This window comes from Dendrobates tinctorius, unplaced genomic scaffold, assembly GCF_039654945.1.
Source record: "Dendrobates tinctorius isolate UK_male_01 unplaced genomic scaffold, ASM3965494v1 ptg000181l, whole genome shotgun sequence".
Lineage (NCBI taxonomy): Eukaryota > Metazoa > Chordata > Amphibia > Anura > Dendrobatidae > Dendrobates > Dendrobates tinctorius.
In genome coordinates this window covers 8,047,853-8,060,450 of record NW_027361848.1, presented here as the reverse complement: position 1 = coordinate 8,060,450, position 12,598 = coordinate 8,047,853, and the positions used below count along the sequence as shown (strand labels likewise).

Here is a 12,598-nt window from a genome sequence, read left to right as displayed (position 1 = left end):
TCCCAAAATTAATAGCATTCTGAAAAAAACTTACTTGCTTGTCTTTTTTAGCAACCTCTAATCCAACACCAAATGGTTGACTGCCCTTATAACGTGGGGGGCATGGAAGGCAATGGAAACCTGGATCTGTGTTCACACAGCGATGGACACCACTTAATCTGAAGCAGGCATCAGAAACCAATGCACACTGGAGATGAAAATAAATTTCTTTAAAAACTCAAATTAAAAAAATCTATCTACATTCAAAACAAGTGTGTTTTATGTTATACCTCATCAAGATCCTCACAAAATGTTCCGCTACCAAGATATCCAACAGGGCAAGCTCCACATGACCAGGATCCATCAGGATAGCTACTACACTCTGCCCCAGGAAAACAAGGATTAGATAGGCATCCATCTGTTTAAATAAAATTAACAACATGTCAGTCAACAATATTTTCATATTACTTGTATTAATATTTAGCAGTCCAACATTTTATGCTGCTTTTGAAATAAATTTGCCTTTAATTGAAACATAAGAGCATAGGCCAGGGTCACACTTGCGAGTGCAATGCGAGAAACTCGCGCGAGTCTCTGGCCTCAATACCATGCACTGCTGCCGGCACTTGGAACCGGAGTGCGGGGCTGCATGTCTTTCTATGCAGCTGACCGCTCTGGCCCGAACCGCCGGCGGCAGTGCCGGGTATTGAGGCGAGAAACTGTGACCCCGGCCATAGAAGAATTGAAAAAAACTGTGTAAAATAAGTCTTAAATTAACTTTACTCCTGCCAACAGCGTTCCGGTATCAGTCACGGTCAGCACGGGTTCAATCACTACCAAGGATACAGAGTTTCGCGGCTGTAACCGTGCCCTCTACCCTGACAGAATCTCAGCATTAGGGCCGGCTATCAGTCAGTGCAGTTGATGCTGTTAAGGCTGCCACTCTCTTTACACTGAACAGTGATTGAACACGTGCCAGCGCCACCTCTCCACCCCTGTGACTGAAACCTGAACGCTGCCAGGAGGAATAAAGTTCATTTCCTTCTGGCAGGTTCCCTTCAAGGAACTTTCTAAATAGTATTCTTTTAAATGTTTATGCAACTCCTGTACATAGCTGGATATGCTTTTTCTGAAATAGCATATGCCTGACATGACACCTCTCCTGTCTTTTTTCATCCTACGTTCTCCTAATATTAAAGATACCGAAAAGATGGTGAAGATGGCTGTATAGAGCAAATAAGGCTATGTTCACATGATGCATTTTTGCTCCGATTTTTTTTCTGTAGGCAAAAAACTTGCTCTCTTGCTAGTAAAGTTGCTTACAAAAAGCAGATTTTGCTGCATTTTTGCTGCTTTTTGGAACATATTTTGGTACAGATTTTATGTGTCATTTGTATATAGTATATGTTCAATAAAGCTAGTTTTATTCAACAAAAAGGCAGCAATAATGCAAACTTTCATTTTCTTGAGCATTTTCCAAGAAGTTTCTTGAGCATTTTTGCACTCTCTCATTGCTTTCTGTTGTGAAAAAAATGCTGCAAAAATGCTTAAAGAATTTACATGCTGCAAATTTAAAAGAACCAGCAGTTTTCCAATTTCTGAAATCTCATAGGTTTTGCTGGTACTGTAAAAAGCAGCTTTAATTTTAATGAAAATCACAGCAAGACAAGCTGCAAAAATGCAATGTGTGAACATCGCCTTACAGCATATGAAGAGACTAAAATGCATTCACACCTACAAGGTGGCTTATCACACAGATTGCACAGTAGAATGCAGATAGAGTAAAGAGCGAATGTGGCAGTATACAAAAACAATGAATGAATCAAACAGGCTATGTAGAGAGGACTCTGCAAAAAGAGAGGGAAACCACACACCGAACAAAAAAGAAAGGAAGAGATCCCTGTATCAGTACTGTATCGAAAGTTCTGAACTCACAGACATTTGTTTCCTGTATTAGAAGCCAATTGATCATTGGACATGCCTTAAAAGGGACAGTTTCCATCCAAAACACATAGAAAACTCTATTGTCATAATTCCCAGTAAAAGAAGAAGCACATTGTTAGCTTAACATCAGGAGGTTTAACGTGAATTAAAGAAGCACTGCCAATATTTTTTATTAGCTAAACCTGTGTAAATGTGTGTGTAATGTAGTGTAAGTGCGGTAATATATTCACCAATCACTGTCTTCCCAAGTTTGCAGCTAACCTGCAGTCCTCTTCTCACTTATGGGACTTCTGTTCTGACATACCGGATCACATTAAGCTTTATACTGCACTAGCTGAAGAGCCCGGCACTGCCTGGGCATAGTAACTAACTGTGGTTAGTTATAGCAAATTATAGCAAATTATAATTATCCTCCATCCCATAGTCCCGTGCCCATATACCCATCATACATATTCGCCATCCCATAGTCGAGTGCCCATATACCCATCACACATCCTTTATCTCATAGTCCCATGCCCATATACCCATCATACATATCCTCCATCCCATAGTCCCGTGCCCATATACCCATCATACATATCCGCCATCCCATAGTCCCGTGCCCATATACCGGTCATACATATCCTCCATCCCATAGTCCCTCATACATATCCTCTATCCCATAGTCGAGTGCCCATATACCCATCACATCCTCCATCCCATACTCCCATGCCCATATACCCATCACACATCCTCCATCCCATAGTCCCATGCCCATATACCAATCATACATATCCTCCATCCCATAGTCCCGTGCCCATATACCCATCATACATATCCGCCATCCCATAGTGCCGTGCCCATATACCCGTCATACATATCCTCCATCCCATAGTCCAGTGCCCATATACCCATCACACATCCTCCATCCCATAGTCAACCATTATGACATCATAATGAGCGGTGGGGCTTGCAACCTATGATGACATCAGCGTCGCCATGGCAAACATTATGACAACATAATGAGGGGCGGGGCTTGATACACACACTTTTTCCCTATTATGTAGATAGGGGCAAAATTGTTTGGTGAATTGGAACGCGCAGGGTTAAAATTTCGCCTCACAACATAGCCTAGGACACTCTCGGGGTCCGGACGTGTGACTATGCCAAATTTTGTGGCTGTAGCTGCGACGGTGCGGATGCCAATCCCGGACATACACACATACACACGTATACATACATACATACATACACACACTTGAGCTTTATATATTAGATGTGAGCAGGAATTCGCTTTTAGGACTGAGTCAGATGGCCGTATAACTCCTATCAGCAGTCTGCATTATGAATATCTAATCACATATATGAACCCCACCTTAAAACATGAGCATTTCATTAACACAAAGCTGAAAATAAAGACTAAGAAACAGCCACTAGATGGATTTCATCAACCCAGGTATCATTTTATTCAGTATAACGGCGCCGAACTGACACTGTCTGTAGGTTACTGTGCATAATCCTGCTGACAGGTTTCCTTTAAAGAATAAGGATTGTAGTCGACACTTAATGCAACTCAAATTTACCACTGCATATGTACACAAAAGTTCTTTCTCCTCTTGCCACTGAGCAGTCTGACTCATTGGGGGCTGAAGAGGAAGCTATCAGAACCTTCACACAATAAACATCACTAAAGCTGCACTGCCCTAACTAGCTGAAGGATGTTTCAGGTTATGTGATCAGTCACTTTAAAATATGGTAGTGTATGCATATGCATGCATACGTATGAACATATGTGTGTGTCGTGTGGGTGTTTGATAATGTAGCTGAACTATGTGTATTGATGTAGCTGAGATGTATGTGTGCTAATGTAGGAGAGTTGGATGTATGTTGATTTAGCTGAGTTTTATTTGTGTATGTAGCAAAGCTATGTGTTTTTGCAGCACAGTTGTATGTGGAGAAGAGTTGTGAGTGTATTTAGCAAAGCTGTGAATGTGTAAATACAGCATAGCTGTCACAATCCATTTTTAGATGTGTGGCAGCTCTGGTTCCTCTCACAATAAAACTTTTTTCCTTTCAGGCCAGCCGGGGTTAAATGCAGTTTTTCCCTGCTGGCGAGCTGGTGTTACTGCAGTGCTGCTGGGTCAGCTGATATTGCGGGTGACCATTTCAACATCCTTTAAAAGGTCACCTGTTGCATCAGATAACTGTTGGTGATACAGTTCCTCTTTGGAGACCAACCATTGCAGAAGCAGTTCTTTGGTGTGAGCAAAGTATGGTGTTTGGAGTCCTGTTGCTGTGCTATCTGTGGTTGGAAGTTAAGCAGCGGTGTGCACAAGCTAAATGTTGTATTTTTGTTACCTTGTCCCTTTGGTGTGTGTCACTTCCCCCTGTGTGTGGTTTATCTGCAGAGGTGAGGCTAGAGCTCCTTGCCGGCCAGTGCACTAGTCAGGGCAGATCAAGGTGACAAATAGGGACGAGATATCCTGACGTCGGCAGGGGGAAGGACCGGCATTGGGTGCTAGGTGAGAACAGAGACAGGCTCAGGGTAGAGCTCAGGAGGTAACCGTCCCTGATTCCCTATTGTCAGGGCCTTCCTCTCCCCCTATTCCATCGGCGTTGTGTTGTTGTGCCATTTGGTAACCAACCAATCGTTGGGTTGTGTCACACTGGTCAGTCACTCCGTGACAATAGCTGAGTGTACATGTACAGTTCATGCAGCAGTGATGTGGATATGTATGCACTGCAGAGAGTGTACATCATGTGCATGCTGTAAAAAACAATCAACAAGGCATATACCAAGGGGGAGAAAAACTCAGTTTTTTATATTAGACTCTCATTCAAATGAGACTACTTCAGGCGCCTCCAGGGGAAATCCTATGCTTCTCTAAGCTGGAGAATTCCCTTGCAGGCTAGTGCCAAGAAAGTCAGTTTTTCTCCCACTTGGTAAATGCCTTGTTAATTTTTTGTCAAATTATAAATGTTTTTACTTCTGCATTTAAATTAAATAATACAAATTTTAGTGATAAGTTCTCTTTAGCATGGGAAATGAGGGGGTGAGAATTAATTACATATACCTTTGCCCTTGTGCCACTGATCTCTAAGATCCTAGCTATGCCCCAAATTCTATCTTCATAAAACTGACTCATGCACTACTGAATGATTATCTATTTTTTAATACAATGCATCTCACATAAAAAAGACAGATATATTCTACTGTTAAGAAGACTAACCAGACAAATTGAGAATATCACATATAACCAATTTATTAAACAATTAATAGCAATATTATTAATTTATTTAATACAATGTATCTCACCTATAGGACAATCTTGTTTGTTACACATTTCTTTTTCTTTAATATCACCAGCACATTTCTTTCCTCCATATTGTGGCCTGGGGTTATTGCAGATTCGAGACCTCTCTCTTAGACCTCCTGCACAGCTCACAGTGCAAGTAGACCATGGTGACCAAGGTCCCCATTTACCGCTAACTGAAATAAGAAAATTACAACATATCAGAAAGAATTTTTACTTAGAAAGTACATTGTTTCAGGAAATAGCATTAAGTTCTATTGTTAGGATATTCATGGAAAGAAATATGAACTGTAAAGAATGTTAGAAAGTTTTTGATTTTACAGATTTTCCAGCCAAATGGATTGTTCACATTATTCAGATGTGCTCCCAATAGCGCCATTAAGCTTAATTATTGCGCCACCCTGTAAATTTGTAAAAAAAAAAAAAAGCGCTTGTTGTGCGGATCAAATGCGGTTACAATATAAAATGGTGAGTAGTGTTAAGGCCCTGAAATGGTTGTGTGGCATCAGACGCAACACTTTTTGAAAGCACAATTAACTCTATGGCTGTAGCTACGCTTTCTGGATCTCAGATGTTGAGAGTTTGAATTGAAAATGGTGAAACAATTAGAAAAAACAGATATTGCTTGGTCTGCAACAAAGCGCTGCCATTGAACGCCCCCCTCCAGGCCCACCCTGGGGCATTGGCATATCATTAACTCAAAACTGAAAATAAAGATTAAACAACAATCACAAAACGGATTTCATCAACCAAGGTATCATTTAATCAGTATAACGGCATCGACCTGACACTGTGTGTAGGTTACTGTGCACAATCCTGCTGACAGGTTCCCTTTATGGGATTGTACTTTTGTCCTACCACTAAAGCAAATATTTTTGATTTTTTTTTTAGATCTAAATAACTTTATCAGGTAATTGACCTTTTTACTGAAAGAAAAAAGGGAAGAGGGTTTAATATATATAGGGTTTAATTCCCTTTGGAGTCAGGTCTTGAACCCACTCCTTTTCATTTAGACGTCCAACCAACATCTCACTTTTAGCAGATTCATCATCGGGGTAGTCATATTGAAACGTTTCACCATCTACTACTGAAAGAACTGAGCTTCAACAATCACAGCGAGTGAGAAAGACAGGCTATGATATAATTGAAAAGAAATTCCAAGAACATTATACGAGCGGCAGATAAAGGAGTGGGAGTCGTGATCATGAAATGTGCGGCTTATATAGAGGAAGGGATGAGGATCCTCAGTTATTGTAAATATTACTCTAATCTTACAGAAGGCCCATCTCCAAAATATTTTAAAGAATATTTAACTTTGGCTGGTATAGACAATCAGCATCATCTACTAAAAAAGGAGATTTTTTTATTTATTTATTAACCCCTTTACCCCCCAAGGTGGTTTGCACGTTAATGACCAGGCCAATTTTTACAATTCTGACCACTGTCACTTTATGAGGTGATAACTCAGGAGCTCTTCAATGGATCTCACTGATTCAGAGAATGTATTTGTGACATATTGTACTTCATGATAGTGGTAATATTTCTTTGACATAACTTGCGTTTATTTGTGAAAAAAACTGAAATTTGGCAAAAATTTGGAAATTTAGCAATTTTCCAACTTTGAATTTTCATGCCCTTAAATCACAGAGATGTCACACAAAATAGCTAATAACTATCTAGTGATGAGCGAATACATTCGGCACTATTTGTTACTCGTACAAATAGTACGCTATTCGAGCTATATGTTACTCTGCGAGTAATTAGGTATTCGTCTTGTTATATTTGAATGACCCTCCAGCATGTTTGGCGCTTTATTTGCAGCCAATGAACATGCTGGGCTGGTGTCACGGTTCCACCCCTCAGGGTGTCTGGGATGCAGTTACTGACAGCTCGACCATCCAATCTGGTATATGAGTGTGCTGAAGCTGTCGGTATTTTGATTGACAGCTTGACCATTCAGTCTGGTACAGGGGCGTGCTGAGATGTCAATGTATTGAGTGACAGCTCAACTATCCAATCTGAGACTGTGAGGCATCGGCTGTCTCCATGTGTTCATTATTCCAGTTAAATTCCATGCTTCTTAACTGAGATGTGTCTCCCAGAACTTTGCCAGACATACATTCAGCTTGTGAGGTTTGTGCTTTACTGTGCCTTGAGTTCTGTATGCTTGATCTGTTGCCTGACCTTGGACTTCATTTTGACCATCCTCCTGTTTAACCTCTTCAGCTCTGATCCATTATCCTCCTGGTACTCTGACCTCGGAACCTTACCTGACTACGCTTTTGTCTTTTGCTTCTGTTTATGATGTACGCTCCTGGCTCCTGACCTTGGACCCCTTGACCACTCTGACTCACAGCTTGGCCATGAGAAGTGACTAGCATCACATTACGACTGGCTGATACGTTTTTCTTTTTCGCCAGTATGGATCCTGTTCACTCGCTTTGTGACCAGGTGGTGAATTTGATGCAGATGATTCAGAATCTGGCAAAGGATTGTCAGAGTCTGGAGTCATCGCAATATCAGTTGCAGGGTCAGATAAATAACTTGCAGGGTCAGTGGCTGTGATGATAGTACCTTCTGATGTTAGTTGATCCCGAACCCGTGATATCCTTCTTTGATAAATTTTTGGACCAGTTTAGGGTATTCAGGGAGAGCTGTAAGTTATTTTTTACACTGTGCCCCTGGTCGTCAGGGGAGGAGTTCCAATGAGTGGGAATAATCATGTCTCGATTGCGAGGGGGTCCTCAGACCTGGGCTTTTTCTTTGTCAACACAAGCCCCTGAGCCGTTTTCTGTTGAAGCCTTTTTTGACAGTTTAGGTCTGTTATATGACGAACCCGACAGAATCTGAGGTCACTGAGGCTAAGATCATGAACCTATCACAGGGAGGTCGCACAGCTGAGGACTACTGAACTGAGTTTCGGCAGTGGTTCACCGAAGTTCTATGGAACGATGCTGCTCTCGGGTGCCAGTTCCAAAGAGGCCTTTCCGAGACACTCATGGCTGCTCTGGTCCTCCATGACGCTCCTTGTCCTCTGATGGAGGTCATGACTCAGGCCATATGAAAGGACCGCAGAATCCATGAGAGACATGGTGAACAGCAGGCCGCATGTTATACTTCCCCGGACAGGTCCATTTACCCAATGTTAGAGTTGCGAGTCTTCGCGTTGCGGAGAGAAGATGGAGACAAGATCTCGGACTCTGTCTAAACTGTGGTCTCTCTGGACATTTTCTTAAGAATTGCCCAACTTGTCGTCAAGCTATCAAACCATCGGAAGAACGTCTGAGTCTGGGTGACAGCCGAAGAGGTCACCCAGACTCTCAGGTACCTTTTCCTTCCTCTGATAAAGTACTGATAAATAAGATGATTTCCTTCGAGAACTAGGTGTTATCAACATTGGCATTTATTGACTGTGGGTCTGCTGCTAATTTTATTGATTTGGGACTGGTTCTGAAGTTAGGGTTAGGGATAGTTAGTTTAGAAAGACCCATTCAAATCATAGCCCGTGAGAAGACACCGGTTAGCTCACAATTTGGTCAAGGCAGCAACGGTGGATTTCACTCTCCACGTGGGAGCACTTCACTCAGTAAATGTAAAGAAATTTCACCAATTAATCAATGTAAAATAAACAATATAGATATAGTATCCAATACATGTAAAACGGTACAGGTCTGTAAACAATTACAGTGTCAATGTCGGCATCCAAACTTCAATCATGGAAGCACCCAGTCCCATTCTACCTATAAAGAGTCCCCGATTGAGTCCCACCTGCTACAGTTATGAGCTGAGCAAAAATAAGAGATGTAGAGGTAACAATAAAGAAAACCACAATACACAGGACTGCAGAAGAAATAAGCCAAAGAAAGCACCCTATTCCAAAATATCTCTAAGGAGGATCCCTAGCTAAACCCCACTTGCTTTGGTAGTGGAAAAGAAAAAAGTAAGGGATGTAGGGGTTGCACTATGTAAAGATGCAACACACAGAACTGCAGTAGAAATAGGCCAAGGGTTAATTATATAGACCTAAAATGTGTATATGGTCAAGTTTGTCAACGCCTATGTATGTTGAAACAGCCAGGAAACCCAAAAAGTATTAGAAAATGAAATTGAAATAAAGGCTTGGGGTAAATTGAGCCAAAACATGCAGGGATAAAAATAGTAATAATAAACCCGCATGTTTACAGACAAAAGTAGTATTGCTGTGATCCATGATAGATATGCTAATAGATAATGGTGGTTTCCGAAAGGAGCCACCCCTTGGCTGTCTCCTTCCCTGGAGGAAGATCTGACTAGTCCCGTGTTTGAGACTCTTAAATGAGGCTCCTCGGACTTTATTTGCATATTCATATGTCCCAGGGAGCAATGCACCTGTCATGATACCAGTGCTGGGTGACTGGCACTTCTGGGGTTAATGTTCTGATCTCAGTGCAGACTCTCACCTGCACACCTGGGACCTATTATGGTGGCCTCTCATTGGTTCTGGGGAGGCTTCTTATAGCCTCAGGAAGCTCCCATCCCCCGTCAGTTATACTTTCGCCCTTGGCATTGTGTGGTGACCCCTGAGTGTGTTAGTGCTGTGTTCTGGTTGCTTGATTCTCTGTGTATGACTCGGTCTGTTCTCTGGATATCGCTTTGGATTCTGCTTGGTACCTTCTATGTCCGTTTGGTTTTTGATCTCTGCTTGGCCCTGACTGTCCGTTCTGTCTCATCCCTGGTACTGTATTGATATCTTGTGTATGCCCTTTGGCTTTGTCTGACCTCCCGTCTGTTTATCCCTCCTGTACCTCGCTTGCCTGTATTGTGCTTGACCTCTGCTTTGCCTGACTCTGAGTTTTCTTCCCCCTCTGAAAGCAGGACGCTAAGCCCCGCCCCCTTGCAGTCACATGACCGTTCACATGACCGTAGGTCCTGTGCTTGCTTTCTAAACTTCTACATTCAGGTCCCGTGTATCTTTATTTTCCGGCTGTTCTTGTCCCCAGGGGTCCCTACGGTGTGGGTGAGTCCCTGCTTAGCGGATGCTGTATGCCGGCGCTGTCAGGACTCTGACATTATAACTGACCATTAAGTTTTTGGGGGTTTTTTTATGCAGAGAGTTATGGATCCCATACAGTCTCTGGCTGACCAGATGAAAAGTCTGAGTCAGATGTTTCAGGGTTTATCTCTGGAGCAGCAAGCTCTGGCTCGTTCTCAGCAGCAGGTTTCTGAGACAGTGCGGGGAGCTCTAGCTGCTGGGTCTCTGGGGCTGGGTCGAGTGATGTTGTTTTGGTGTCCCCAGAACCACCTGTTAAACTGGCTGACTTTTTTTCTGGAAACAAAAAGGAGTTCAGGGTCTTCATGGAGGGGTGCAAACTTTTTTTTAGTTCCCTCTGGGGACGAAAGTCAGAAGGTTGGGGTCATTATGTCTCTATTAAGAGGGTCCCCACAAGCTTGGGCTTTCTCCCACTGCCCCTGAGAGAGTGTCTGTGAATGCATTTTTTGAGGCCCTCGGGCACATTTATGATGAGCCTGACCGAGTGCGATTGGCAGAGGACATGGTGATAAGTGTCTGTCAGGGGAAACACTCAGCTGAGTGGTTTTGTACTGAACTCCACCACTGGGCCGCAGAGGTCTCTTGGAATGACGCCGCACTCCGAGGACTCTTTCGCAGAGGCTTGTCCGAGCGGCTGCAGGATGCCTTGGCATTACATCCCCCACCTAACTCTCTCGAGGACGCCATGACCCAGGCCGTCCGGATGGACCGCAGGCTGCGGGCCAGAGGGGTGATGCAGGTGGAAACTCCATTGTTCCCCAGTGGAAAAGAGACTGCCCCTGAGCTCATGGATGTAGGCGCCCTCTCCCTGAAGGATACGGAGAGGAAACGCCGGAAGGACAAGCAGTTATGCTTTTACTGCGGTAAAACAGGACATTGGAAAAGGGAGTGTCCTGATTGCCCGTCTTCATACCCGGTAGGCGGGAAACGACTAGGTCTGGGTAGTCAACGGGGAGACTACTCAGACCCTTAGGTACCCTTTTCCTCATTTTCTAAAGTGTTACTGCCTGTGGAACTGTTTGTGGATGGTAGTTCTTTTTCCTCTACAGCCTTCGTGGACTGCGGGTCATCGATTAATCTCATTGACTCCCTATTGGTCACACACTGCAAGATAGTGACAGTTAGGCTCAAGGTTCCCATCAAGGTGATGGCCATTGACTCCTCTCCCCTCACTAAGGAGGGAATTCTCTTTATGTCTGACTTGTTTTCGCTCAGAGTGGGCGCTACTCATGTGGAAAACCTAAGTTGTTTTGTGCTGGACAATCAACCTGCAGGGTTGGTGTTGGGCATGCCCTGGTTACAACGCCATAACCCAGTTATTAACTGGAAAACGGGGTAGATTGTTCAATGGGGGTTTAATGATTTGGAGTTATGTGATAAATCCACACTGCTGGTTGAACCTGTTAAATCTGTGTCTGTATCATCTGTCGAGCCGGAAGGTATTCCGGAATGCCTGAAGGACTTCGAAGATGTATTCTCCGAAAGCGAGGCCGAAACGTTACCGCCACATTGACCCTTTGACTGCGCTATTGAGCTGGTCCCGGGGGCTAAATTACCTAAAGCCCGTCTGTTTAATTTGTCTGGTCCTGAGCGCTTGGCTATGAAGGAGTACATTGCTGAAAGTCTGTGCAAAGGACACATACGTCCTTCAATCTCACCTGTGGCGGCAGGTTTCTTTTTTGTAAAGAAAAAAGATGGCGGGTTACGTCCCTGTCTTGACTTCCGGGAGCTTAATCAGATTACTGTACGGAATACGTACCCCCTTCCGTTGATTCCAGATTTATGTAACCAACTATCAGGGGCAAAGTGGTTTTCTAAACTGGATCTTCGGGGGGCATATAATTTGATAAGGGTCCGAGAGGGGGATGAATGGAAAACCGCTTTCCTCACGACCGAGGGACTATTTGAAAATTTAGTCATGCCATTTGGTTTTAAAAATGCCCCCGCCATATTTCAGAATTTCATCAACGTGGTATTCTCGGATCTCATTGGTAGTTTTGTCGTTATCTATTTAAATGATATTTTGATATACTCCCCCGACAAGCATTCTCATTTGGAACATGTACGAACTGTTCTCCAAAGTCGGAGAGAAAATCATCTGTATGCCAAATTGGAGAAATGTGTATTCTGTGTGAAAGAATTTTCTTTTTTGGGGTTAATTGTATCCGGTGAGGGTTTTCGCATGGACCCCAAGAAGGTGCAGGCCATTGCGGATTGGGTGCAACCCCGAGATCTTAAGGGTCTTCAGCGCTTCTTGGGGTTCGCCAATTATTACCGCAAATTTATCTGGGGGTTTTCGCAAGTGGTCAAACCTCTCACGGATCTAACATGCAAAGGTGCGGATGTGAGAAAT

At 43.3% G+C, this 12,598-nt stretch overlaps 1 protein-coding gene across 2 annotated transcripts in view; it reads right to left on the bottom strand.

The window, feature by feature from the left end:
- Positions 1–12,598, bottom strand: part of THBS2 (thrombospondin 2) — a 1,059,287-nt gene that overhangs the window by 454,289 nt on the left and 592,400 nt on the right. For both annotated transcript variants that reach the window (XM_073551863.1, XM_073551862.1), the window contains exons 10-12: positions 5,219–5,392; positions 270–397; positions 35–187 (exon numbers count right to left, since the gene is read on the bottom strand). In XM_073551863.1, coding sequence (XP_073407964.1) covers positions 35–187; positions 270–397; positions 5,219–5,392 — 455 coding nt within the window. The remainder of the gene's footprint in view (positions 1–34; positions 188–269; positions 398–5,218; positions 5,393–12,598) is intronic.